General features: G+C 39.3%; 1 protein-coding gene across 3 annotated transcripts in view; it reads left to right on the forward strand.

The window, feature by feature from the left end:
• The first annotated feature begins 837 nt into the window (after window positions 1-837).
• Window positions 838-27,771, forward strand: part of LOC136564517 (septin-2) — a 34,026-nt gene continuing 7,092 nt past the window's right edge. Inside the window, exons 1-12 of one of the 3 annotated variants that reach the window (XM_066562535.1) lie at window positions 838-919; window positions 6,226-6,276; window positions 7,372-7,471; window positions 8,904-8,990; window positions 9,579-9,702; window positions 13,737-13,871; window positions 14,329-14,446; window positions 17,770-17,871; window positions 18,674-18,819; window positions 19,811-19,894; window positions 20,821-20,878; window positions 27,376-27,469. In XM_066562535.1, coding sequence (XP_066418632.1) covers window positions 6,250-6,276; window positions 7,372-7,471; window positions 8,904-8,990; window positions 9,579-9,702; window positions 13,737-13,871; window positions 14,329-14,446; window positions 17,770-17,871; window positions 18,674-18,819; window positions 19,811-19,894; window positions 20,821-20,878; window positions 27,376-27,444 — 1,050 coding nt within the window. In that variant the 5' untranslated portion in view covers window positions 838-919; window positions 6,226-6,249 and the 3' untranslated portion in view covers window positions 27,445-27,469. Of the gene's footprint in view, window positions 920-1,365; window positions 1,456-6,225; window positions 6,277-7,371; window positions 7,472-8,903; window positions 8,991-9,578; window positions 9,703-13,736; window positions 13,872-14,328; window positions 14,447-17,769; window positions 17,872-18,673; window positions 18,820-19,810; window positions 19,895-20,820; window positions 20,879-27,375; window positions 27,470-27,771 lie in introns of those variants that run through there. The other 2 variants (XM_066562534.1, XM_066562533.1) reach the window with 2 other exon arrangements.

Consider the following 27,771-nt stretch of genomic DNA (forward strand, 5'->3'; position numbering starts at 1 on the left):
ACCCACCTGTCTCTGTGTTGATGGCAGTCTGTAGTTTGGCATTGTCTGTGCCAATTTCTTATAATTTCTTCAAATACTAAGCAGATTGTGATAGCAGTGCATGTGTGCAAAATCTTGTGTCCATCACAGTGTTCTAATTTAGTGAAAGAAAAACTGCCACTGTTGTTTCTCTGATGATAGCACAAAACACCTATATGGAAATCCATGGAATAATTTAAAATAAAACCTTAATTTCTAAGGAAGACTGAAATGCCATCTTTTAACTCCTCCAGGAAGGAAGTGTGAATCAGAACTTTTAGTTATAACATCACATTTTGTCCTAGGAAATGGAACTTGCTTGTGCTTTCACTGGCTTTTATCTTGTTCTTACTCAGATTCCATCAATGCTCAGTTGATAATATGAGCACAATGTGAGTTGCAGATAATGCCAATCTGCCTTCTGCAGCATTTGTTTCACTCCCACATTCTCCTGTTGTGAGCTCCAACCCTGTTTGCTTAATGGATGGGAATACAGACAAAGGAGAAATGTGTTTCTTGGTATTCAGAATTTTTAGTCAAAAGATTTACTTCTAGGTCACACACAGAAGCTGCCCTCTCAAAATGTGTGGATTGATGTCCAGGAACTTTCCTGAACACAGTTCTTGCAGCTGGAAGGTTGGTAAAAGCCTCCCCGGTACTTCTGCTAATACGTGTTTTAGTTTTGACAGTGTTGCATTTAGACTTTGGGCTATGTAACACTGTTTCCCCATGAGATCCGTGTCTTTAACCTAACTGTAGGTGTCATTTACACTCCAGGTTTGCCTGCTGGAGTCCCTGACAGCTCCGAGAGCTTGCAGGAGGATCCCACTGGGCGCTTCAGCGGTGACAGCGACCGGGGCTCTCGCAGAACCAGAGGGAAAGCCGTGAGGGAGAGAACAGTATAAGTAAAACAAGACCGGGATTTTTTGTACAATGTTTGGGAGAGGAATTTGCTTTATGTGTGAATGAGCACCTGCAAACCAACCAGGCTGGTGCTAATGTAATGCTACATACTGCATTACAGTCAAACAGCACAAAGTTTAAGCTCGATTTCCCCCGGCTATCACACCAGCCATGATTACCGCTGGGGAGTATCGCTAAACCCGCTGTAAGTGGAGCAATCCCAAAACTCAACGATGTTTGGGTGGAAAACAGAAACCAAACCATTCCGTGTAGATGTGGCACCTCGGAACATGGCTCGGCGGTGGCTCCCGCCCGCGGGCCGCCATGGCCGCGCTCGGCGGGGCGGGCGGGGGCCGCTCTGTCCCTCCTCTCGCTGCTCCCGGAGCCGCCTCTCGCTGCTGGCTCCGGCAGGCGTGCACCATAGAGTGGCGCGGGGTAGGCGGGCGCTCCGCCGCGGTGGCTGCTGGGATGCGGGAGGGCTGTGGGGCGGAGCGGCGGATCGCGGCCTGGCGGCGGGAGCGGCCGCGGTCTCAGGTGAGCGGCGGGAAGGGGCCCCGGCCCCGGCGGCGGCGCCTCCGTCCCCACAGCGCTGCAGGGGTTCCCCGTGCACGGCACAGCCCCGACCCTGCCTCCCGCCGCTGTTGTGGGGGTTGTGCAGCCGGTGTGTGGGACGGGAGAAGTGTAGCCGGGGCAGGAGCCCCGAGACGCCGCGGTGGGGCCGTTCCGCGCACACCTTGATTTGTTTTTAAAGCAAGGAGGGATTAATTTGAGATGCGGACAGGGCCGTGGGGCTGGGGTAGCCGGAGATGCGAGGAGAGGATGGAGCAGGAAGTGCTGTCTCCACTCAGGCATTCCTCGGATGTTTCTAAACTTGCAGCGCCCACCGAGGGATCCCGGGAGCCGGGGGTGCTGCGGGGATTCACAGAGCCACCCGTGCCTGCTTTGGCAACAGACCCCACCCCTGCTGGACTTCTATTTGTCTTTAATTATTGTGCACGTATAGGTCAGAGACTTCATGGTGTCGTGAGACTTAAGCATGACTTGGAAATGATTTAAGTACAAATTTACCATTTTGCTGTGCGTTGGCAGTATGTACACAATTATACTTCAGCTCTGTGGGTATGAGGCAGAGCTGCCTATTTCCTGATGAGTGATCGTGGCTAATATGTTTATCTTTTTATTTTTAAAAAGCCCTTGTTTATCGCAGTTATAGGTCCGTTTAACAGTGCTTTTTGACACAGTAACTCGGCAAAAATACTGTCAAACGCTGCTTGCATAGAAACAACATCATCCCTAAAACTGATCATTCACAAGAACGGTATCACTGCCTGCTTTGTGCATTTCAAGCGGCTGTTTTCATTGATAAAACAGTATGAAAGGAAGTTGTTTAGAGTCATGTGTTAGCATTGAAATGGAGCTTTAAATAAAATATTTAAGATTAGAGCTTTAGGTTTGTGTCTTGCTTTTTCTTGACCTTTTAAGAACAGTGCTCATACTTGGTTGAACTCCTGTTTAGTCCTTGCTCCTTTTGCTGTGCATATGTGTGCTGTTGAGTCAGAGGCATGTTCCAAATTTTGATGCATTCCCAGTAGTAATCCCTGTACAGTTTCCTTGGTTTAAACACAATACCAGAAGGAAGTCTGTAGAACTTATGAGCTCTGAACATCAGTTCCAAGCCATAGCGTGGTCTGTCTGGAAAAGTCACAGCTGGGTTGTTGCATTTTTGGTAAATTCCATGTTTGGTGGAAGTGATGCAGTCATTTTCCTGAATAAGAGTAAAGCAGAACTGTTATGGTGTAAAAGAGCATTCCTTCAATTGATAATACCTATTTCTAAAGAGGAAAAATGAAACCATCTGGGATTGTTCATCTGGAGGAGGTTTCCCACAGTGGAGGTGAGGACATGCCAGGAACAAACATGGCACACAGAACAGACTGTGCTGGATGCATTTGTTAGAACTCAGTGATTCACAGAATCATGCCATTTTTCCTATTATTATTGATGTGACTCAGATTTGACATTTCTTCCTTGGGTTTTGTAGTTCTTTTAGTGAAAAAACACAAATAGTGCTTTTTTACTGATATATCTTGGTGTTTCTCTCTGCTTTAAATCTGAAAAATGGCTTCAGAATGCTGATGCTGTTGAGACCATTTCCAGCACTGGGAAACCTCTTTAAGTCTTTACTCCTGTCTGTGGCTATTAAATACTGCCAAAAAGTATCTGAGTTATACAGCCTCTGACAGAAGGAAGAAGCTTCATTTGAGCAATCAGGAGGGCTCTTCTGCTTGTCAAGATGGCTGTGAGGTCACTCAGAAGTGATTATTTGAAAATGTTGTCTGATATCCTTATATGGCCAGGCTCTTTGTACATGTTTGTAGTGCTTTCTTTGTGCTGGCTCCTATTGAGAAGCTCCCAGTCTGCCTGTTCCTCACAGTTTACTTCTTGCATCCTGACAGGAACAAAGGAAATGACCCATTTTCCTTCTCCTCTCTTTCTGTCTCCCCGGAATGCTGCTCTTAGCAGAGGACAGTGGGATGGCACGTTCCAGCTGCAGCTGAACTCGGTGGCACTTTGCTCCTTTGCATTGCCAACATCAAATTGTTCAGGATAGGAGTTTGTTGGAATCCAAAATGAAACTTTGTTGCATTATTCACTGTTCAAAACCAGATTTGGACATTCCTATGCTGTAGCACAGTGTCCCTTTTTTACTGCTAGGCCTGCTAAATAAAGCCCAGCATTATTTACAGAGAAAGTTTCACTGCTTTTTTGTAAGTTGTTGCAAATGTATCTTATCTATTCCTTTCTCCTTGAACTGTTTTGTATGTGCTGTTTTGCTTATCTTATGCTGATTGAAAGAGTACTTTGAAAGTCTAAAGAAAATGGAGCAGATACAGTTCTTGCTCTGGTTTGCCTCAGTTGAGGGGTTTTTTTATGCATTTTGTTCTGGACAATTGATATGAAATTAGATGCTACAATTTTCAGGTGTGTGAACTCCCCAGAGTGTTGTCAGAGACTCAGCTTCACCTTGTTTTGGTGTTTGAGTCAGCTGTGTGCAGACAGAGCTGTGAGTTTCTGTGCTCACTGATGCACAGCAGGGACTGGTGCAGTGCCAAGCTCTCACTGGTGAGCAGTGCTGGGAGTGCTGTGCTTGTTTGGTGCTGAAAGAGGATTTAACAGGTGGCATTTTGTTCATTCTGAGGTTTTGATTTGTACTGTATGGTAGAGCTTTGGGAAGGCAGCACATGGTCACCAGGGAAGTTTGGTGGAATGATTTTCAAGGAAACCTCATGAGGGCAGTATTAGGAATTGCAAAATGTCAAGGCTGAGCAATTGAGCTCCCAAATGAACCCTGGCACCTTAACTGTTGTGGAACAGCAGGTGTTTCTGTAGGGTTTTTTGTTGTTGTTGAGGTAACTTTTGGCCAGCACATTTCTGTTCTAACAAAAGACATTGGGAAATCACTAACTGGAAGTGTGAGCTGCAGTCATGATCAGAGCAGCTGGGCTGCTGCTTTGCCTACAGCAATTTTCAGTCAGAGTAAGACACAAGGTGATGTGGTTTGCCTTGTAGGAAACAGGTTTTGTAAGCTGTACTTGTGGAACAGATGATTTTATGAAAAAATGTTCTTTATGAGATAACAGACCCACTTTGAGGCTGTGTGTGTCATAATCAGTTGATGGCAATTTTGACTCTTCTGCTTTTTAATCAAGTAACTTGAGTAATGCAGCAATAGATGTGACTCCACTGTCAGCTTAAAGTAGAGGTAGGGAATTTGCCATACATATTGAAACCTGAATCATCCCCCTGTCTCTCCTTTATCTATGGGCAGTGGGCCTGGGTGATTCTCCTCGGTCATTACTGTGAGAAATGGGTCAGGTATCTCTACATTGGCACTCAGTAACTATGAGCTTTTCTAAACTCTTGAACTATGTTACTAATTTTATTGACAAGGTGACAACAGAGGTTTCCAAACTTAGAAACAAGATGTCAACAGAGTTACTTCTGTCAGTGGGATTGTGAGTGTTTTTAAGGATCTGTGACAATGGTTGGCTGGAGGCTGGAATGAGCCTTTGCGTACTGGTCAAAGGAAAAGAAGTTCTGGTTTTCAAAACCATTCTTAAGGGATGCTTTCCAGAATGTTTTGAGGAATACACAATTAGAGGCTGACAGATAATTAGAATGAGGACCTCCCTATTTTCCAGGCAATGGGTGCATTAGGCTTTCATTAGTAAAAGCAAATGAGCTGGGTATGGGGGAAACGTTGGAGGAGGAAAAAAAAAAAAACCAACTTTCCTTGCTTATAGGGTAGCTGGTACCTGCACAGCTGCCAGGATTTTAAATGCCTGCTGCAGGGCAAATGAAATACCATGGGAACTGAAGATCTGTTTTCTTTAGAACTCCAAGCAGCAATTATGCTAACTTTGACTTTTCCTTCAGTCCAGAGCTTGGACTCTGCCAGAATTTGGCTGTCAAACTGCCAGTGTCAGAAACTGGACTGTATCCTGCTAGAATGACTCCTGCTACCCAACAGGAAGGTCTGAACACACAGGTGCCTGCATAGGTCACTTCCCTACTTTTCCAGGCCAAGAGCTGCATTGTCAACAAACCAAGCTGTGAAGGGCTTCTGCCGCTTCTGCGTTTCCTGTCCCTGCTCTGGGGCTGCTCTAAATGAAAGGGCTTTGCTCTTGCCCTGGTAACTAATCTATAGCACAGCTAACATCCTTGAGTAAAGAGATAAGGCCTTGCCAAAGTCCAGCTGTTCTGGGTGTCTGAAACTGAAGAACAAATCTCTTTTGATAGTCCTTCACCCTGGCAGGAATTTTTGCGTCCAGCATGGGTTAGCCAAGTGTAGTGTCCTGTTCAGCAACAGCACTTTGAAGTCACTGAAAATAATGTTATGTTCTGACCCTTACCTGGGAATCATGTAGGTGTCCTGTTCTCATGAGAATTTTTGGGTGTGGTAATAATTCTCAAATGTAATGTTTGGACAACATTTGCATTACATTCACCTATCTGTGAACCATCCTTCTACAAAGACAGGATGGGTGAAAATTTGTTATGATACTAAATTTTAATATTTTGCATTTTAAAGGAATTTTTCTGTTTTGAAATTTTTAAGTATTAAAATTAAGTACTCCTGTGATTTATTTCAGAGGGAAGACATTTTGATTATGGCTTGTTTGTTCTGGTAATCCTTGAGTATGTGACATTTCATTCTACTAGAATAGAATGTGATCAGTTCAAAATTAAAAATAATTTAATCTTCAAGTCAGCTAACATGCACTATGGCTTTTTTTCTTCCAGTGAAGAAAATTGAAGTGAAGAAACATGTCTCAGTCCGGTGAAAAAGTAAAGGTAAAGAGATGGCTGCATAGCTAATATTTTGTCTACAATCTGTTTAACTTCTGAAAGCATTTGTAGTTTTACTGAAATGCTAAAATTGTGAATAAATGATACCTTATTGCTTCAGATGTGTTTCTTAAAAGCAACTGCTCAGTTGAAACAGAGATTGCATGTGATCCTAGTGATGGACTTTCTGGTGTTCACCAGACATTCAGTCTCTGCTTACAAACCTAAAATGGTACCTTCACCTAAGGAAATTTCATGTGACAAACCTTCATTCGTAGTGTTTTTGCCCACCTGGATGGGCATTAAAAGGATTGTTAGCAAATAAGTAATTATCTTTTAAGTGATTTCCCTTGTATCCCCCCACACCACTGGAAGTGTATGGCATTGTAAAAAACCTGTTCACCTGTTCTTATCATAAACTCATCTGTGAAGAATTCATCTGGTTGCAGATAGCCCACGGGTCCCTAAATCAGGTGGCTGCAGTTCTTATTTAGGCTCCTATGAGGTTTTCAGTCAATGGGTAACAGATGTTGGGGCAGACTGCCCTGTTTATAGCCCAAATCTCTCTGATAAGTTTTTCAGACATGTTTCTTTTTCCTGCTTTTGTGTTAGAAGTTAAAGATTGTGAAGATAGGTGAACAACTTAACCAGCAAAAGATACATCTCTTGTGTGATTGTATCTCAGTAATCCCCCAGTAGTATAATGTTCTTGTTTTTTACCTGTAAGCATATGCATTATTTTTATAGAAGATAGTAGCAGCAGACACCAAATTTCAACAGAAGTTTTTATTCTGAGCTGTATTTATTTCTTGAGATTAATAATAGTGTGTTCTTGCAACTTTTTATTTTTATTTTATCCAAGGGGAGACTTTTGTTTGTGTAGCTCAAGGTACTTATCTGATTTCTATTTATATCAGCCTGCTTGGTAAATGAGCCTTTTTAAGGTCTGCTTTGCTATTGCAGCAAAAATGGTTTCATTCTCTATTCTTCCTTGTGCTTTATATACCCCTGCACTTCATTGTGTAGAATCAAGTAAACTCTTTTTCAGCTTTTTAGGGGGAAAGGGACCTCATTTATATTCAACCTTTGTTTTCTTGTCAGTTTTCCGACTCGGCAGGCTATGTGGGATTTGCTAATCTGCCCAACCAGGTTCACAGGAAATCTGTGAAGAAGGGCTTTGAATTCACACTCATGGTGGTTGGTAAGTGAGCTCTTTAAGTATTTTTGACTGTTATACAACAACATTTCTTTCACATAGATGCGTGCATCTTCCTACTTAGCAATTGACTGTTAGCAGTAGAAAAAGCTTTGAACCTCTGTACACTTTCTAATTACATCTGTTACTGTTTTGTCATGTTCAGTAGGAGGGAGTATTTATAGTGGTTAAAGATGATGACTTGGAGCCAACAGGACATTTTGGCATTCCTGATTCATTGTCACATGACAGGGGTGGTTGTTTAATCTTTCTCTTGTTTCCCCACTGAAGGCATGAATGCACCCAGTGAGTGTCCTGCTGTTGAAATGGTGATACTGCTGTTGTGCTTTCTGCTGTTCTGTACTGACTCACTCTGGTGTCAGAGATAAACCTGTAATTTGCCTTTCTGTCAATGAGCACCTCTGAGTCTCTTCGATGGAGAGTCCTTTAGGCACAAAGCTCTTCCTAGTGAGGTTGAATTATGTTTACATTAAATCAGTTCAATGGTTTGTGTGTGCAAAAGGAGTCCACAGTTACCCTCTTGTAGCAGTCTGAAAAATGAAAATGTACTCTGTAGTACCATTTGGGATTACTTGGTGACAGTACTCAGCAGTGTTTGTGAGATAAACAGGTAATTTGTGATAATTGTAGAGTTCTTGTGTTGTGTAGTTTGTGATGAGAAATACAAGTAATTTTTTCATCTCTAATATCAGGTTAGTAGCATCTAAAATAATGTGGCCAGTTGTCCTAAATGCTGGCTCCTTTGATTCCTTGAGTTAGGAAACAAGCAATTTTTTGCAACTCAGATTTAGTAGTTAAATTTACATGTTTAACTTCGTTACTTAGATGTAGGACAAAATTTTTATCATTTGAAGTTACAGAATTATGAAACTTCTCAGGTGAATTTTGAATAATTTGCTTTATTATTTTCAGTTTCATGCAACTTGTATGGGCTTAAGTGTAAGGCTGCAAAACTTGACTATTTGGGATTGCTTCACTCATTTGTCTTCCCAGCAGTGTTCCAAGTTCAATTTGTAGCTTAGGAAAACCTTCAAGCTCTCAGAAATTTTCAGCAGGAGAGTTACAGCTCCTGATTCTGTAAGTTGAAATGAAAAAGCTGTAATTTCCCTCAAGTAACTGAGCTATCTCTGGATCTATAGTCCAAGTGCTGTATGACCTTTCAGCTTTTATTGTGACATCTGTTACAGTAAACTTACAATTTTCATGTTACATTTATGAAAACACTGGAGGCTTGTTTTTCCGGTGTTTTCAAAGTGCTTAGCTGAACCTTTGATGTTTTTATATCAAAAGCTAGGGTGGATCCTGATGAACAAATTATTTTTCCTCCATAATGTGGGCTTGGAGAAAGACAAGTTACCTTAAAAATCTTGGAGTAAAAAGTATATATGCTTAATAACCTGAATTATTTTGTTTGTAGGTGAGTCTGGCTTAGGAAAATCCACTCTAATTAACAGTCTGTTCCTGACTGATCTTTATCCAGAACGTTATATTCCTGGAGCTGCAGGTAAATGTGGTTTTGCAGTTCCTCCAGCACACTCCACCCTATAAAATTTCTTGTTCTTTCAGTTAATATTGCTTCATTCTTTACCCATTACACCACTTTGTCATGCTGTATTTAAATTTTCTAAATTATGTTTTGTTGAACTGTCATTTTCTTATTTAGATTTCCTTTCAAAGACAGCTTTTGTTTCTTTATCAGCTGCTATTAAAAAAAAATCACCTCCCAAACCTTTTAGGTATCAATATACCTAAATGTGGTTTTGCTCTAATCTCCATTTCTTCTCACTGCTTTTTGTCTGTAGTGCCTTAAATCCTGGTTAGAGGTGTAAATAACCTTTTGACAAAGAATCTATTGTGCTATTGAGTATTATTATTTTATTTTTGCACATTGTCATAGGTAAACCCATGTTTTAGTTCATGGTTTCTTGTTTACTTACAAAAACGTGGTGTTAAATTCTGCTTACTACTTTGTGTATTTTGATAAAATATTTTATGTCATGCAGGTTACACACCTCGAGCTTGCAGTTCCTCCTCTGGGGGTCTCTGCAGGAATTGATAGGCAAATAACAATCCAAATGTTCCTTTATTTTAGAGAAAATAGAGAGGACAGTTCAAATCGAAGCTTCCACAGTAGAGATAGAGGAGCGAGGGGTGAAGCTGCGTTTAACTGTAGTTGACACACCAGGATATGGAGATGCCATTAACAGCCAGGACTGGTATGTGTGGAAATCCTGCTTTGTTAATAAAGTGTGTGTCTTACACAAATACTACTCTAGTGTGTCTGGTACTTTCTACAACTTCCAGTTTCAGTTTTCTAACCACTTCTGATGTTTTTAAAAGTTTTGTAGGGTGTGTCTATGATTCTGCCTCAAAATTAACAGCCTCTCCTTCAAAAATTTTCTCTGAGCACTGCAGTCAGCTTTTTGTCTCTATGGCCTTTCCAATAGAACAAAATTCTGGTGGGGGGAAACTTTTTGTCTTTTACTTTCTGTGTCTCTGGTCCATCCAGTTTCCATGTTTTTAGGACAGTTCTTTTCATTCCCTGTCCTCTATATGTACTACCAGCAACTTGGGTAGAAGTGGTGGTTTTTTATGATGAAGTTACCACTTGGCTCTCTCTGGCCTAAATATCAATGACAATCTTTAAAGGATCACTGTGCAGAGAAATGGAACATAAAGCTAATACAGGTTGATTTGAGTCCTTCACTTAAAGACCAGGAAATAGATAATTAGCAGATAAAATAAACATATATAGTGCTAATAGAATGTTTTGCAATCTTTCAGTGACAGAATGATGTATCTGCAGTGTTCTTTTATCAGATGGATTTTCTCTTCTTTCTATGGTGTAGATGTAGGAACACAGCAAAAGTGAAGGCAGTGAAGTTCTGTAATACACTAAATGAAAGTCTGAAAGTGAAGCTCTAATGAGATTTTTATTTTCCTCCCACTTTTCCTACTTTAGTAAGTAGAAAAAAACTGAACTTTTGGTATAACACAAATGCATCTTTCTGGGCTGCATCATGGTCTTGCTTATTTTGTGCACTGTTGACTAGAGCTTCCTTCCGCTGGAGCTGAGAGCTCTGCAGCCTGTGCATTGTGTTAGAGAGAGCTCTTCCTGTTGATTGTGTTCTAATGCCCTTTGTTTATTCTGCTCAGATGTTTCTTAGAGACCTACGTGTTCAGATTTTCCCCTCTCTTTTTGGAGGTTTTCTGAATAGAATCATTCTGTGGTGATTCAGAGCTGAGTAGAACAAGTTATGCGTGATTTTATGTGACAAATATGAAACATCAAATACACTCCAGGAACAAATAGTACTTACATCTTACAAAATAAAAAGATGCAGTTAATGGTATCTCTTTAGTCCACTTATGTCACATGAAAAGCCTTTCAGCCATGGCATATGTCATTTTGACAAAGTCTCTTAACCTTTACAGGATGTCTTGGGGACTTGGATGGGCAGACCCTTTGTTTTGAGCTGTAGTGAAGACTAACCCAGAGCAACCACCTTCCTTCCTTGCTAGTTCAGAGGAAGGAGCAAGTTCATGTTCTTGAACTTATGTTTGTGTTCAGGAGCATTTACTGCAATCATGGTTCACCAGTAGATAGTGCTGATCATGATCCAAGATTTATAAAGCCTTTTTTTTTGGGAAGGCTGTAATTTATGCAGACTACTTGTTTTTCAAGGTGACAAATTTTACTAAGGCTGTTTTTAAACACAGGTAAATCAAAGTGGCATGTTGTCTCTAGGAGGTAGCAATTGCTGGGAGAGTTTCAAATATCTTTCTCCTGAGTAGGTTCCCTAATGGCTTTTAGTCTCTGTGCATTGATGAAAGGGCTAAATTTTAGAGTTTGACTTTCAGGGATGGGAGCTGAGGTAAATTTTTATGTATTTTATGTCAAAGAAAACGTACTGATTAGGATTCTGTGCTAGTAGGAGTGTGTCCAGGAGGTCTATTGGATTGGATTGGAAAAACACCAGTGTTGGATTGGGAAATGATTTGTTATAGATTAGTACAACATACTTTCTGAAGTAGTGTAATTCTTGTTTTCTGGATGCTATTGTACTTAAAACAGTATGAAAGGTAAGGTGGAGGTGAACCACAGTTAACCATGGTGATTTTTTAAAGATTCTGTGTGAAGCTTTAGTGCTGGCTGGAGTTCTGTATTCTAGAATCAGACCCACAGCTAGGATTGCTCATGGCATCAGTTTAGGGGTGTGTTTGGAGAACAGCAAAATTCTTTGTGGTGGGAGGTTTGACACATTCAGCATCATTCCATGCATAAGTACATTGGGATCATGAGAGAAGTGTGTCCTTAAAATAACATCTTCTATCAGAACAGAGGGGATCTAATCAAGGGAGGAAAAAAATTGCTTGAGGCTTAGATTTACTTTGATATCTGGCCTCAAAAAAGTGGTTGACAAAAACAGACTATGAGTGAACTTGTTAGATATTGCTGATCACACTCTATTTCATCTTGCTTGCAGTGTCACAGGTCATTCTTTGATAGCTGCTCTCAGCTCCTTGGCTGCTGCTAAACTTTTTTTTTCTTTCTTGTTTTGCTTTTTTTTCATAAACTGACTAAGGCTGTATTTTATGGGTTTTGGCAGCTTGATAATATTGTTCATTTTCCCCCAGTGGGCTTAAATGCAACGTTTGTGTTGTTTGCTGTTAGAATACAGGATGTGCTCTCTCCTATGTAATGACAGCAGTGTGGTGTAAGCCAGGTGTTTCCCGGAAGTCAGGAGGAACAGGACACTGACACTGTATTTACAGGGAAAATTAGAGCTGCTAGACCTAGAAAACTGCACGTCAACTAATGGCATTGCCAGAGAAATGTGTGACAGTTCTTTCCCATTGTTCGTGTTTGGTTTCTGCCCTAATATTTGTATGTCTTCAGTCTCGTTACCTTTTACCAGCTAAGAGGGGTATTGAAGATTAACAGGAACAAAAACCATATTGATGTGTTTCAGCACATTTAGATATTAAGATGCTGTTTCCTAATGAGTAGCACTAAGGTCAAAACCCAATGAATTCAGTCTTTTGCTTTGTCTTGTGTGATATGACTTAGAATAGCCAAATCTTGCAATGATGTAAATGTGTGTGTATATATTCTACCATGGATTTATTCCTTCTCAATCCAAAAGCTTACTTAGCTTTAGAGAATCAAATTCCCTCCAGGATCTCTTCCATCATTCTTGTTACTTTTATTATCTCCTTTGCAGCCATGCAGCCCTGGGTAAAACGTTGCTGCCTATTGCAGTGTTTGCCAGCGTTCTGTGTTCATCTTCCAAATTATTAATTTTCTTTTATCTGTTCTGTTTCCTCCTTAAATGTATCTCATCAAGTTTGTGTTTTCTCAGCAACAGAAATATGGGTGTTCCTATTTCTCAAGCTTTCTGCTTAGTTTTTTCTCAAGTAGTTTAAGACATGTTCATGATACACAATCATCTGCCTCAGCTTATCTACATCAGCTGTTCCCTTCCCTTCCCTTCCCCTACAGTACGTAATATAAAGTGTCCTTTTATATAAATGGTGTTTGCAGGTGTCTGCATGCTCTGGAATAGCTTAAAATTATCTTCTTAGTTATGTGTTGCTTTCTTTTCTCTCTAGTTGCTGCTCTCTGGGTCTGATTAATCTGTGATCAGATTTTGTGCTCATTTACTTCTTTGTAGGGAATACTTTAAATTGCCTTGAACTTAGTAGTTTTTTCCTTTGCCAACAGAAAAGAATTCTGTAAGGTAACAAAAATAGCTTAATAAATCATGTGATGCTTGAGTGCATGACTTGCAAATGTAGTTGTACTTAATTCTAACAGAATACCAGAATTTTCAGAGGTAACTATAGAAACCTGGCTTTAGGGTCAGGGTTGTAAATCAAGAGGATATCCGGGATATGTCATTCATCAACCAGTGTAAAAACAAATCTTCAGCCCCTACCACCAGAAAAAAATGCAGAAAGATCCTCAATCTTCTGTTCCTGTGTTGTCTCAGCACTAAGTACTTTTTTCTGAGCTTGCACTTGAACTTTTTATCCAGTGAACAGAGTAACAGTTGAAATTGGCTCTAGGCGTAAGTTGACACTTAGTGGTTCTTATGAAAACACCCTTTGCATTATCAAAATATTTTTCCTCAGTACTGGATAAAATGCTAGGAAATTGAATTTTCTGTAATAGTAGTGTTTTGATTCTTTCCTTATTATTTAAAGCTGATGTAAGATGCCTGTCTTTCTCCCCCCTCCCATACCACAGCTTCAAAACAATTATCCACTACATTGACAACCAGTTTGAGCGATACCTCCACGATGAGAGTGGTCTGAACAGGCGCCACATCATCGACAACAGAGTCCACTGCTGCTTCTACTTCATCTCTCCTTTTGGGCATGGGTAAGAAAAAGCTTGAGCTTTTGTACTTTAGGGTGTTGTACCTTCATAACAGTTCATAAGTCTGTTCATTACTTGAACTGGTAACTTAGCAGTAATGTTAATTGAGTTCCCAACCTGTCAGTTAGTGCAATTAAAACAGCCAATGGAAATTAATGCCCTCCTTTACTTTGTCTCCTTTTGCATTTAATATTGTTTCAAGGCAGTCAGTACTGCATTGTTTATCATCCAGAAGCATAAATGCTTTTAACATCCACTTCATTATATAGAGACAATTTTAATTACAACTTTGCCCAACCAAGTTGATAAGCAAGGGCATTAAGTTTAATGGCTTTATTTATTATGAAAATACTGTTTATGTGGACACTTGAAATAAATAATTTTTAATACATTTGGTCTGTTATAAAACAACACAAGACTCTATGGTTATTTTAATTTTTTTTTCCCTGCTTGTTGGCAGACTGAAGCCATTAGATGTGGAGTTCATGAAGGCTCTTCATGGAAAGGTCAACATTGTCCCTGTGATTGCCAAGGCTGACACCCTGACACTGAAGGAGAGGGAGAGGCTGAAGAGAAGAGTAGGTCTAACACTTGATCATGAGAACAGAGCAACCCATACAATATTAAAGCCAAATATAAAGTAATTTCTAATTGAAGAGGGGTGAATGATATTGGCCAAGGACCTAATCTTGGGGAAGTGTGAGGTGGGAAATCTTCACTGAAGTCTGATGTGCTTTGCCAGTTATACTTGCTAAGAACGTGGCTGTTCTTGGCTTCGTGTATCTTAGCAAAGCAGTGCACCCAGTAGCAACACTGTTTGTAACAAGGGTTCAGACAATCCTGAAAGAAGAAGTTGAGATGTTTCAGACTGTCTCTCTGAGAGCAGCGGCCAGAGTGCCCCTTAGTGCTTGAGAAAGTCAAAAGTGGGGACAGTGTGACTGTATGAACCTTGTCTGCAATGCAGGCAAAGATCCACTGAAGAGAGAAGGAGGTACTTGTACAGAAATGAGCAGCTTTATGGTGAACCAGGTGAAAGGAGAAAGGAAATTTAAAAAAAGTCTGTTCGCTGAGACAAGAAGAACCTTTGAATCTTGCTGGGAGAAATTCTGTCCCAGCTCTTGAACTTTAATTTTGTTCCTCCACAAATACTATAAGGTAACGACAGGTGCACTGCATTCAAATTGAAGGAGCTCATAGGGAAATCATAAAGCAAAAATGTGGCTAATTGTGCAGGTTTTATTGCTTTTCCTTTTCTGTTACTGTAATGACTTTGTGAAAGATTTTTATCTCACACTGTTTGTGTAGCTGCCACTTTTTCTAAAACCCCCATAATTCACCCATTCAGCAGTGTACTTCAGGCTCAGTGTTCACAGTTCCTTACTTTTTGGTTCAGCATTTGGGAGCAGAATGATGTTGAAAGATTTGAAGGAGGCATTTAAGTGAAACATTAATTATTTAAAAATACAATTCACTGGGAATTTACCTAACTTTTAACTAACTGATCTTTAAAACAGTCTGGACTTAGACATATGGACACCACATTTATGCACTGCTAAGTACAAGAAGAAGAAGGGCATCTGTAGTCTAAGGGAGTGGTTAGGGAGCAGGTAAACAAGTTTTATTATTTTTATACTGCTGGTAAAGGTCACTCCGCAAACTGAGTTTATATTAAGTCAAATGTATAATGTGCTTCCAAAGCTTTGAAAATCAAAGCTACTGTATATTGTTCTAACTCAAAGCATCTTGGCCAACAGAGTCTCTAATCAAGAGTAGGAATCAAAGTCCTGCTTTGCTGACGCAGCTTGAAGTCTTACTTTTTTTAGATGTTTCTGCCATTTGGCCATCAATCTGAAGTAAAATGTTTTTGTTTTGCCGCTATGGATTAAGCAGCAAGATTAGCTTGTGGTGCTTGCAAAGGAAACCCAGCTTGGAGTAATTCCTGTTTGGGCTTTCTGGAACTCAAAGTTATTTTTTCAAACTCTTGAGTGGGAAGAAATGCACGACAGTTTCACAAGCTGTGCCATGCAAGGGTGCTAAGGAAACATGCTCAAAAGAATGACTTCATGAGAGGGGAACTAATATTTTGACTTTTTTTTTAATTTCCCATGGGAAGGCTAATCTTTAGGAACACAGAATCCTTTGAGGCCAATAAAATTCAGATTTGAAGAAGCAAAATGCTGTTTCATTGTTAGGAGCATAAAATACAGTTTGTTTTTATTGCAATTCTTTTTCCTTTCAGGAAAGCACTAGGTTTAACAGCTGTAATATATTATTCTAGCACCCCTTGCTGTTGGCTTTCCCGTTATTGTTCCACTTGCATTTTATCTCAAAGATCTCAACCAGGTTAAATGTGCTTTCTTGTTTTATGCAACTACTTAAAGGCATCGAACTGCAGTGCTGCCCCACCCATCCCAGCTGTGCATCTTTTATTGTCATTTGGTGACAGTTCAAGTCTCTTTTATTTTGCAAAATAGTAACAAAATCCATTGATTTAAATGTCATTGTGTGAATGTCTTATTTAATTACAACCCTTACTCCCAAATCTCTTTTCTCTCTACAAAATGTTGCTCTCAGTGTAGATGGGGGCTCGTGGTACTCAGTGCACGCGTGTGTGAGTGCAGGGAATGTTTATATACCTGGCAGGAAAACAATGTCAGGGAACAGCTGTGGCTCATACATGGTCTTTCCTCTGCCAATGGTCTGGAGAATTGTTTTCTTTTAAACACCTGTTAAATAACCAAGTTCTGGTTGGACAATTTTCATTTATACTGTAGCTGTCAGTTGCCATCATGACAGAGGACGGAGGAACCCAGCAATACTCAGAGAAGGTTTATTTTCTAGACTTTTTCTATTTAAAGTCTGCTTGTTTTCATGCTACCAAGTTAATTTCCAGTTGTATACACAGTAATGGCATCACAAGTCCTTACATAGGCTCTTCTGAATATTTTTACCATTACTTTAAAACTCTCTCTGAATTTGCCCACACTTTGTCTGTGCTGAGAGTTCATTGAGCAGGGCAGCTGCTTGGTCCAGGTGCTCTTGGTGGGGTTACAGTTGCTGCACTAGGAAGTTTGCACAGTTCCCCTATTCTGCTGAAACATCCAGGATCCCTTTGGAGAGAGTCATTGTGGAATCTCAGCTTTCTTCATGTTCTCCTTATATCACCACACTTCCGTTACTGAAAGTAACTCTTGTCAGTGCATTTGCTGCAGTGACAAGAGCTGACTTAAGTATATTCAGTAGTGGGGCAGCAGAAACATTCTCTTTGGTTTTGAAAAAGGAATTGACTTGTGCCACCTTTTGAAACTGCAAAAGGCCTGGGGTTATGCTGGCTGCTCACCCCTGCAGTGATTTCATTAGGAAAAGAATGTGCCCAGGAATACAGATACTGTATTTTTTATGTTACCCTCAGACATTAATGAAAACTGTTTTAAGAACAGGATCTTTTTCTTAGTGGATTTTTAATGACTTTCTTCAGTTTAAGCGGATAATAAGCTTTTATCTTTTTTGATTCAAGAGGCACTAGGCACTGTCTTCTACAGATTTTGAATGTATGAAATGCACAAAAATATACTTTGACACAGGGTGAATGGTTTTGATTCTGTCACTAATGAATTCCTTCTTGTTATTTCTACTCTTTTTTCATATTAACCTCACTTTGCTTCTGTATTTGCCTTGTAAATCTTATGTCATTTTTAAATTATTTACTTGCTGTGTTTTCCAAAAATACATTTCTCTTTTGTGCCTTTTAAAAATTCTTCAAGCCCGTGCTATTTTGCAATTTGGACCCTGAGTCAGGTGAATATTTGTGACAGGCTAGTTAATCAATTTCATATATTTTTAACTGAATACCTCTTCAATGAATTAAGAGTATTATTCTTTCTTTTTTGCAAACTTTCAGGTTCTGGATGAGATTTCTGAACATGGCATTAGGATTTATCAGCTCCCTGATGCAGATTCTGATGAAGATGAAGAGTTTAAAGAACAAACTAGAGTTTTAAAGGCAAGTTTCACTCCTAGTTTATAATTTTGCTGCTGTAGTTCTTCAATCTACAACATGCCTAAAGGTACTTTATTCCTTTCACAATGTGTTAAAAATTTCAGTTTCCTTTGTGTGTTGACCCTGAATTATAATCCCTTTTATTCCAGTCTCTGCTTCATCAGAATTCCAAGTGTAGTGTGTCATGACTTTCTCTTCTTTCCTCTTTTAAGTGTAAACCAGTGTTCACCATGAACTTTTCTGACTCAAACGTTTTAACATGTGAGCCAGGAGAGAGATTGTGGGTGTTATAGTTGCTGTACTAATTAACAACTTGCCTTGTGTTAAAGCAGATAATCAAGGTTTTACTGAAGTAATTTCCTCTTTGTGCTTGCAAAGGTGTTTGAAGAATGTGTCTGAAATTCTCTTTCTAGCTACTTCACTCTGCATCTGAAGTATGTTTCTGTTGGCAGTTCTCCATGCATGATGTTATGTCAGATGACACATTATGCCCAAACTGTACTTGAACAACAGTTGAGTGTTCCTAAAGTGAGGTGTCATTTCCTTCTGGGCCTCTGTTAAAACAAATTGACCCTAACACAGCTACACAGGTGCTCATAAGGAGAGGTTCCATTGTCTAAAATGGGATTTGTTCATTTTTTAAAGCGAGAGGGTTTTAGTAGAGAGTGTTTGTCAACATTTCTTTTCCCCCTCTCTTGCCTGTTGCTTGAATTGTTGTGCTTTCTTTAAAAGAAAGACAAAGCAAAATACAAAAACTAACCAGCCAAAAATCAAAACAGTAACTTGTTTTTTCTGTCTCACCTAGGCCAGCATTCCCTTCGCTGTTATTGGATCCAATCAACTTATTGAGGTGAAGGGGAAAAAAATCAGAGGCCGCCTGTATCCCTGGGGAGTTGTTGAGGTTGAAAATCCAGAGCACAATGATTTCCTCAAGCTGCGCACAATGCTGGTGTGAGTAATGCTAAAGTGATCCCATCTCCTGTGGTGACGTAACTGCCACAATGGCTACAAACCTATGGCAACGTTCATTCCTTCATTTAAAACTGGCCCTGATGCCAGCATAGAGTTACATTTTAGTCCCCTGCAGCTTATTTTTCTGCTGTACCCTCTGATCTCTCAATTCAGAAAATATTTTCTATATTTTATGTTGCCAGATATATGTGATGATTTTATGCCTTATGTAAACTTATCTGATGGCTGTACATACCAACTGACGTTTTGTTATATGCAGTTGGTGGGGCAGAGAGGCTTTTAAAATGCTCTTCAAAGTGAAGAGTATTCCAAAAGCAGAGTGCAATTTTCTTGGCAGTAGGGGAAATCCTTTGTTAAATATGATAACCCACCCCGTTATGATACGGATATTCTGCCTGCGTAAATGGTTTTAAGTGATTTTTTTTAAAAACGATGTTTTGCTATTGTTGGAAATGAATTCTGTTGTGTCATTCCAAATTGGGTCTGCACTGGGCAGGGATTGCCCTCTGCTGGGCACTGGGAGCAAGCAGGTTTTCCTTTTTTTTTTCTTGGCAATTGGAAATTGTTAAGCAATGGCAGCTGCTGTAGGAGCCAAGCAGCTCCACCTAGTTCCCAGTTACAAATGATATTTGACAGCACTTAAGAGTAATAAAATACTTTGGGAATTAAAGTATCTTTCTGAATTACTGTCTTTGCAAGTTCTTAATACTGCAAAAACTGGTATAAACAACTCAGCTGAAATAATAATGACCAAGAGGAGGACAGCATCTTTTGGGTCTTTGAATGGTATTGGTGGGGCACTCAGGAATGAATTAAAGATCAATGAACTTGGAAGCAGAGTTCTGGCTGGCTTGGTCTGTAAGGATTTACTTTTCTGCTAAATACATTAGTTAGATAAAACAGAAGCAGAAGATAAAAGAGTGTTTTTCTTTGCTTTGCTGAGTGTTCAACAGCCCTTTGCATGTTGTAGGACTCACATGCAGGACCTGCAGGAGGTGACCCAAGACTTGCACTACGAGAATTTCCGTTCCGAGAGGCTAAAACGCACTGGCAAGTAAGTGTGGGCTGCCCTGGACTCTGCTGCTCCTCACTGCCCACTGACAGGGGACCTGCTCTTCCTCCTAACTAATCCCAGCTGTAAACAATTCCTTCTGATGAGATTTCAGTCTGTGGAATTCTGAAATTTGTATGAAATGCTTTTCTTGAAGAGCAATGATATATAGCGAAGTGCTGTGCTTATAAGCAGCTTAAATCCCCTTTTCTCTATGCATTTAATATGAGTGTGCAGGAAGAAGGTGCCTGCAAGCAAGATAGGTTTTATGTAATGATGTCTGCTTGAAGAAAATGAATGCTAGTGGGCAAATTTAAATAGGCCCCAGTTTATCTTCTTAGGGAGGTATTGCATTCTTGCTCCTTCATGTGTAGCTAAAGAGACAAATCTAGACCAAACAATCTTTTCTGATAATTTGTGTGTTTTGTGGAGTTTATGAAATCTTTTTTAATTCTTGGCAAGGTTATCCTTGGCAACTTAATGCAAAAAATGCACAACTACCTTTGCTTCATCTTTTTGGATAGTAACTTACTTTTGTCCACATTCCACTTGTTTTACAAGTATTCAGCAAAGCATTTTGATGTTAAAGATGAAATAGCCTACACAGCTTTTTAGTGGTTGATTTTTGTACCATGGATGGATAGTGAAGGAAATCTCTTCATTAAAGTAAATTGCAAAAAAAAATTTAAAAATCCATATAGTAGTAAAGAAATCAAATTTTAAGAAATGGAGAGTGAATAGTAGGAGTCTGTGAGGTAAAGATGGCCTTTTACAAAAGGGCAGCATGATTTTTTAAATGTCCTAATTTGCCCTGTATGGAAGAATGTAGACTTTGATGATGTGATATTAATTGAAATATGAGTCTTGAATCTGTTCTTGGAGATTTTTACTTCTGTTTTATGCTGTCAATGCATTTTTTTCTTTACTAGGCCTGTTGAAGAGGAAGTGGTGGACAAGGATAGAATCCTCCAGCAGAAAGAGGCTGAGGTAAGAGGAGCTTTCTAAAACTTGTTTTTTAATGAACCATGCTAGGTTCCAATTTCTGCATCAGCTGCTGCCTGTGGCAGGTAGGATTGGAGTTGTGCACAATAACAGGCAGAACCTGCCCGTGCAAGTGGGACTTAGTGTTTTGTTTATAGTCACTTGCATTGTGGATGGGAGGTACTGTGTGCACTCCTGGTTGTAGGCAGAATGTTTATCATTTCCTGTTTGGGTGCTAATTTTCCATAAGGATATTTGCTATTTTAAGTCTTGAAATCAATTTATGTTTGTCAGCTACACATGCTGGGTGCTGTGGTGGGATAGACTGACAGTCTCATGTAATTTCAGATGTACAGGTGCTTACTGCAAGCACATTACCAATAAATTTATTCTTATATCTTGTGGCTATGGAGTAGAAATAAGCTCTTGAGTTTTAAAAATCCCATAATATAATTAATACATGTGTTTTTTCATCTTAACCTTGACTTACATCATAGTATTTTTGTTGTGCCTGTCAGTTTATGAAATCGGTGTTTTCAAACTCTGATTTCTCACTCTGTTTCCAAGTTATTGCTAGGCTTTTTAACTTAGTATTTTTATGTTGAAGTTGTAGAGACTCAGAAATTTTTGAGCCTGGTATTTAAATTCTAGCAGTATGCTGCCAGTGCTTATACTACTTGCAGTGTGAAAGCTGAAGACTTACTGCCAATTGTAAGATAGTGGGTTTTTTTTTTCTCTTTATCCTTCTTTTATCCCATTCAGCTTGGATCCACATCCATAACTGCAGGAAAGATCATTGCACTTGTGCAGTGATTTGGAATAAAAAGTAAAAAACTACAAACAGTTTTGTGTGTTTCTGAGGTGGAAAATTGATTCCCATACATGGAAATTTTTGAAATTTACTTTGGTCTGTGCATTTCCTTTTTCCCTTATAGCATCCATATTTAAAAATAGCTGACCCTGGTTAGCTATTGGCTAACTCTGGCATGTTGCTATATATAGGAAAAAAAATTCCTATAAGGAAATACAGAAGCCGCTGGTTATCACCATAATTAGTAGTTAATAATATGAATTACTGGAAATTGAGTGAGCTGCATATTTATCTCTATATAACTGCATTTCAGCAGCATAAGCACACTTGTGACTGTACACATACAAGAGTGGAACTTCTGCAAGTGTTCTGTACACAAATTAACTGCCTCCATTTACTGGGGCATGTGCAAAGCAACAGGAACTCATCAGCTGACAGCCAGCAGCACTGAATGCTTCAAAAAGTCAAGAGCATTTTTTGAAAAGATTGTTTGTTTTTCTATTTTTCCTTAATGATTCCAAGCAGACAAGTAGACCTAAAGAATTTAAGGCATAACTGTTTCTCTTGGTGTTTGAACTGTGTAAATTGTATGTGCCTAGTAGTTAAGGAGAATTTTGGGTATCCCTGTAGAACTATTTATTTTAAGATCTATGTCTGAAGAAAGTCTCCTATAAATATTTTCCCTGGAAACTGTTGATATGACAGGCACTATATATATATATTATATACATTTTTTTTTTCTATTTATGCATTGACACAGAGTGGTCAAAATTGACCAGTATATAAATATGTAACGTGTCTTTTATATAACATGGTTTAAAGGGATGAAATTTTGAATTTCTCAGGGGACAGTCTATGTAAGTTTCCTCTGGGGCTAATCATCTCTGAATAATTGCTGCTGAAGTTGCAGGGGATTAGGTTAGAACTTGAAAAAACAAATACATTTTTAACTTCTGCATTCTATTGTTCCAAAGAGATCAAGAGGCTTTGCTGAATCTTCTGTAGATAAGCTGGTATGAAGTCCCTTCATCTCCAAATCATCCCTAAGGTTCAGACTGGGAAAAATCTGTGGAGGAAAGAGGCACAGAGGAAATGGGCTTGCATTCCATGGCCTTCACAGAGAAAACAAATATCCATTTCCCCTCCTGTTCTGCATTCCCATCAGTAACGGTGCTTGATGTTCTATTTACAGTTTGGTGAGGTTTATATAACCTTGGAAGGAATGAATGCTTGAACTACTGCCAGGATCATCTTTATCAAGGCATCACTTTTGCTAAATGGTCTTTTATTATGCCAAAGGATGTGGTCCCCAGTTCAGCCAATTTGTGATTGCTAATCTGTCATTTTGGATTTATTGCTTAGTCTGGTTGTGCTTTTGCTCATTTGCAAATGATGACCTGGTTTTTTTAGAGCTGGAAAATGAAAATAGACATAAAGATATTCTTGTTCCTTACTGTAAAAATGATGCAGAACAGATTATTTTGATGTTGTAGCATAAGTGGGCACAAACTTAGTTTGTAGTTTTGTGCTGTATTTTTCCTACTCTGAAGATGTCTTGTTAATAAAAACCTTTGAAGGTTTTGACAGGTAGTACTTCCAGAAAAATGTTAGGGCTGTGATTGCATGAAAACAGCAAGGAATAAACTCCTCTGGGTTTCTCTAGTGAACTACCCTGAGACTTTGGGCAAATCTTTCCACACTTCTCTTTTCAGTGAAGTTGGTCAGCAGTGGGCTGTATATGGTAGAATGAACACAATGTCCAACTTGTTTTCTCTCTGTTTTTCTACACTCTGAAGGTGTGTAACCCTTTGGCAGATGGGATAAAGAGCCCTGGGTCAGTGTGGGAGTCAGGAGGGGGAGCAGCACTGGGGCTGCCAGGCTGGGGGCAGCAGTGACCCTGTGAGGATGGGACAGATGTGTGTGGGTACCTGCCTGCCCCTGCTGGGCTTTGCCTGGAGAGATAAGGGGCAAACTTCCATGGGAAGAGACAGCGTGACTGCTGATGAAGACCTGCAGACCTGAGGGAAATGAAAACAGGTCTAAAGTTTAATTTATTTTGTGGGATGTTACTGCTCAGTGCAAGGGGGCAGAATGCTTCAGCCTTGCCCTGTGAAGTGTGCAGTTTTAGTCTCTTAGTCCCGGAGAACTTCCTAAGAAGAAAACTCCAATTTGCAATGGGAATCTCTGAGGAATTATAATGCAAAAGTTTTTTTTTTTTTCCTTTGAGCAATTGCTTTTTTTTGTTGTTTTTAGCTGTTTTTTGAAGGAGCAGTGCATGCTTCTTCAAAAGCTCAGTGGCTGTGGCCTAAGTGACTTCTGCTCTCTGCTCTTTGTGAATGTGTCCTATGGAAGACATTTATCTTAATGGTAGCCCCATTTCCAAATTATCAGGAATATTTTTTCCTGTCTTCAGTTAACAAAATTACTTGTGTTCTTTGATATTGGAAGTGTTTTTAATCAAAAGAACTCTTACAGGAACATTCACTAGAAAATCCACTGTCTGCAGTTTTCCATCTTCCCTGTTCTTGCAGCATCTTCACTTCTGTCTTTCTTATGTAAAGGCATGGGCAGAAATAATCAGACTTGGTAGAGGGGAAACGTATCAGTGGGAAGTAAATACTGTTAATTTCTTAATATTTCTCCTCCTCCTGTGATACCTGCATGTTGTCTGAGAAGTTGTTCATGTTGTTTAAATAGGAGTAGTGTCTGTCAGTATTGAGATGCAATCCTGTAGATACAGCAGAGCTGTGTCTGTGGTTTCTGTTTAGGCTGTGGATTCTATTAACCAGATGTATGGTTCACTTTTAACTCTGTAACCTTAGCTCTCATTTTAAATGTTTGTTTCCTTTCTGGTTTGCTGCAGTAGTTACATGATTGTTTGAACTAAATTGTAGACCTGACATAAGTAAACTAAGGGGCATTTATACCAAGGTTATGTTTATTCTTTTGCCTTTTGTTATCTGAGAATTTACAGGAATTATTTGTTTTAACAGATTTCCAAACATTGTTTCCTAGCTTCCTTCCACTCATGATGTGCATTGGCCCTATGCTGTCATGTTGTAGCATCTGTTCTTTAGGGGATGAGCACAAATATATCAATGCTGCTCTTGCAAGTGAGAGGACTCTGCTGAGCAAGATCAAAGTCATTTTCTGCCCTTGATGCTTGCAGTCCCCAACAGCAAAGGGAATGAAGATGTTGACATGACATCAATTTCAGTCTTTGGTGTGATTCTTCTACATCCTCCTTTATTAAGAGCAGAGGTTTTTCTGTCTATTCAGTAGGTCCAGAAAGGTGAACATGAGCTGGTTTTGTTTGTAGTGTAACATGGAGGAGCACCTCTTGTGTCCTGTCCTCTACTCAAAGAGGAATTGCTGAAGAGACTGACGTGGTTACTCCTTGAGCACAATAGAGCTTGATTCCCTTTTCTTAATTTGACAACAATGTACCTTGTTTTTTTCACAGGCCTTGTGCCTGAAAGGTTTTCTACTGGATTATTCTAAAATAGCTTCAGAAACTTGCCATTCCTTGCCTAATGGAAAAGACTGAGACTTCACCACTAGGTCTCAAAAGCACCACATGAGGATGGAAAAGGAAAATCTTTTACACTCTGACTGTAAGAGCAGAGTAGTTTTCCTGGGGCTTTTGTGCTACCTTATATTTGTGTCATATGCAGCATCTGATTTATTCTGTGCTATGGGCATATTTTTATCAGTTAAAGTTAAGAAAATGCAATTCTCAATGCTGTATTTAAGTCTTAAAATATAATGTTGGCTATTAGCAGAATTCTGTGTTTGAGCAATCACCATAATATGTGTGCAGCAGTATCTCCCCCTGTGATTACTGAATGGTTTCTATTTTGGGAATGTTTCATGGCTCAGCTTGGAGTGCTCTTGGGAAAGCTCAAGTAGGAGAGCTTACAAAAAGCTAGTTTTATTCTGATGGTAACTCTGCAGAGAGGCAGTTCAAAAGACCAGGTGTCTAACATATTTACAAGTTGATCTTTGAAGCTTTTCTTTTTTCTTGTATCATGGAATCAATGCAACACACATTTTGGGAACTTTCTGCTTTTTTTTTTTCCTCCTTTCTGCAACATTTTGCCATCTTGATCAGAAGCTTTTTGTTTTAAGTACTTAGCAGAAAGATGTAGATGGGTTTATAATAATCCTCACAGACTTAGCTGCATTTCATGCTGTTCCTGTGTGAATCTCCTTTTGTCAGAGGCCATCTCTGCAGCAGTCACAGGAACCTGAATTAGTCTCTCTGAGCCCTGTGCTGCTGCAGCAAGAGGTTAAGTCCATAAGCCAGTGAGTTTTAGGCAGCTCTGGTACTGCTGGCTGTGCTGCAATCTTTTTTACTCTTTAGTTAATCTTCTGTTTCTTACTTTTTCCTAAATCTGTATCTGGGAGCAGGCAAGAAAAAGTGATATGGGCACTTGCAGTTAGTTTTTCTTGTTCTGTGATGTTTCTTTCAGTTTGTTGGATTTTTTAAACAAAACAAAACAACAGCAACACCACATGCATATATTCAAGCATTTGTCTCAGGCTCTTTTGTATTGAACCTGGTGGAGTAACAAGTATGACAATAGTTAATGTGGTTGACTGGATGAAAATAGAGTATAATTGCTTAGACAGAGTGCTTTTTCAGTTAGTTTCCCCCCTGAAAATAAATGGAAGCACTTCTCTACATAAATTTAAAAAAAGAGAAATTGCTATACAAGCCTCAGATTTATACATGATCTCTGGTTTGAGGTGGACTCATAGGTTATACAATGTGCATGGAAACAGCAGCACATTTCCTTCCCACCTTGGAAAATGGGGCTCTGTATGTGGAGCTTCCCCACCTGCACTTGGAAGGAAGTACCCAGTCATTTGTAAAGCAAATTAGAGGTATTTGCATATATACTTTGAAAATCCATATTAGCGTTCTTTCTTCTGTCTTAGGATCAGTTGTTTTCGTTAATATTTTCTCTTTTTTTGAAAAAAAAACCAAAACAAGCAACAAAGCATTATATATAAAGTGGCCTTTTATGAAATGGAAACTAACTTTTAAGTGTTATAAGAAAATGCCTTAAGCAAACAATTTTTTCCTGGAAGAGTAATTGTTTAGTTGTAAAAAGTATTGCTGCTTAATATGTTTAGTCTGGTGTTCCAAATTTTATAAACATCTTTCTATTTCTCATTTGAAATAGTTTTTAAATCTTGTTTTCATGTTTGGTTTGTACTGCTGCTACAAATTTGCAGAGTTCTCTGATAGTCACAGGATGAGTGTTCTACATGATCTTATGCTTTGAGCACCTGTATCAGAACAAAGCTGCCACATTCAGGTGAAGCTCTTTGCACACCTAAAGGATATGCTTTCCTAATTGTGGGTTAAATGTTGATTCACAGGTCTGCAAGCATAGCTGGCTTCCAAAGATCTGGATTCTATTGCTTAATTTTCCTTACAAGTGTTCTTACAAATCTTTTGTGAAAGTTAGAGGTGCTGAACTGAAGAATAAGAGATGGAGAAAACCAAAATATTCAGTTATGTGAATTATTGAATATTTCCAGTTTGTGAAGAGGAAAATCTGTGTTCTACCATGGCAATAAAAGTTTTAAGGTTTCTTGGATTTTTGGATTATTGGATTTTAAGGATTCTTGGATTTTCTTCCCATGCAATTGTTGTGAACACTTGGGTGCGTTTCTCTTCCAGCTGCGCCGCATGCAGGAGATGATTGCCCAGATGCAAGCCCAGATGAGGATGAAGCCTGGTGATGACTAAGGTGCTTAACAGCTGGATGCATCAGGTATTGCTTTTCTGACTTGTTTCACCTCTTACATAAGATTTTGGCAATGATTATTGTTAATTTTGCACATTGGCCTTGCATTTACTGTACTTAATAGGAAAAAGTGATGTCATGAGTAGACTAGAAAAGATATATGCCAGTGTTATCTTCCAGCTGTTTTTAAGACCTGTAAATCCTTCTCTTCAGTGTCTTACTTTTGGATCATCAGGCTTTGCTTCTGTTAGCACAAGCTGGTCAGAAAGTTAATTTAATATGTAAACAAAAGATAGAGTGTTTTGGGGTATGTAGGCTGCTGAGTTTTT

This window comes from Molothrus aeneus, chromosome 18, assembly GCF_037042795.1.
Source record: "Molothrus aeneus isolate 106 chromosome 18, BPBGC_Maene_1.0, whole genome shotgun sequence".
In the NCBI taxonomy this organism is placed as follows: Eukaryota; Metazoa; Chordata; class Aves; order Passeriformes; family Icteridae; genus Molothrus; species Molothrus aeneus.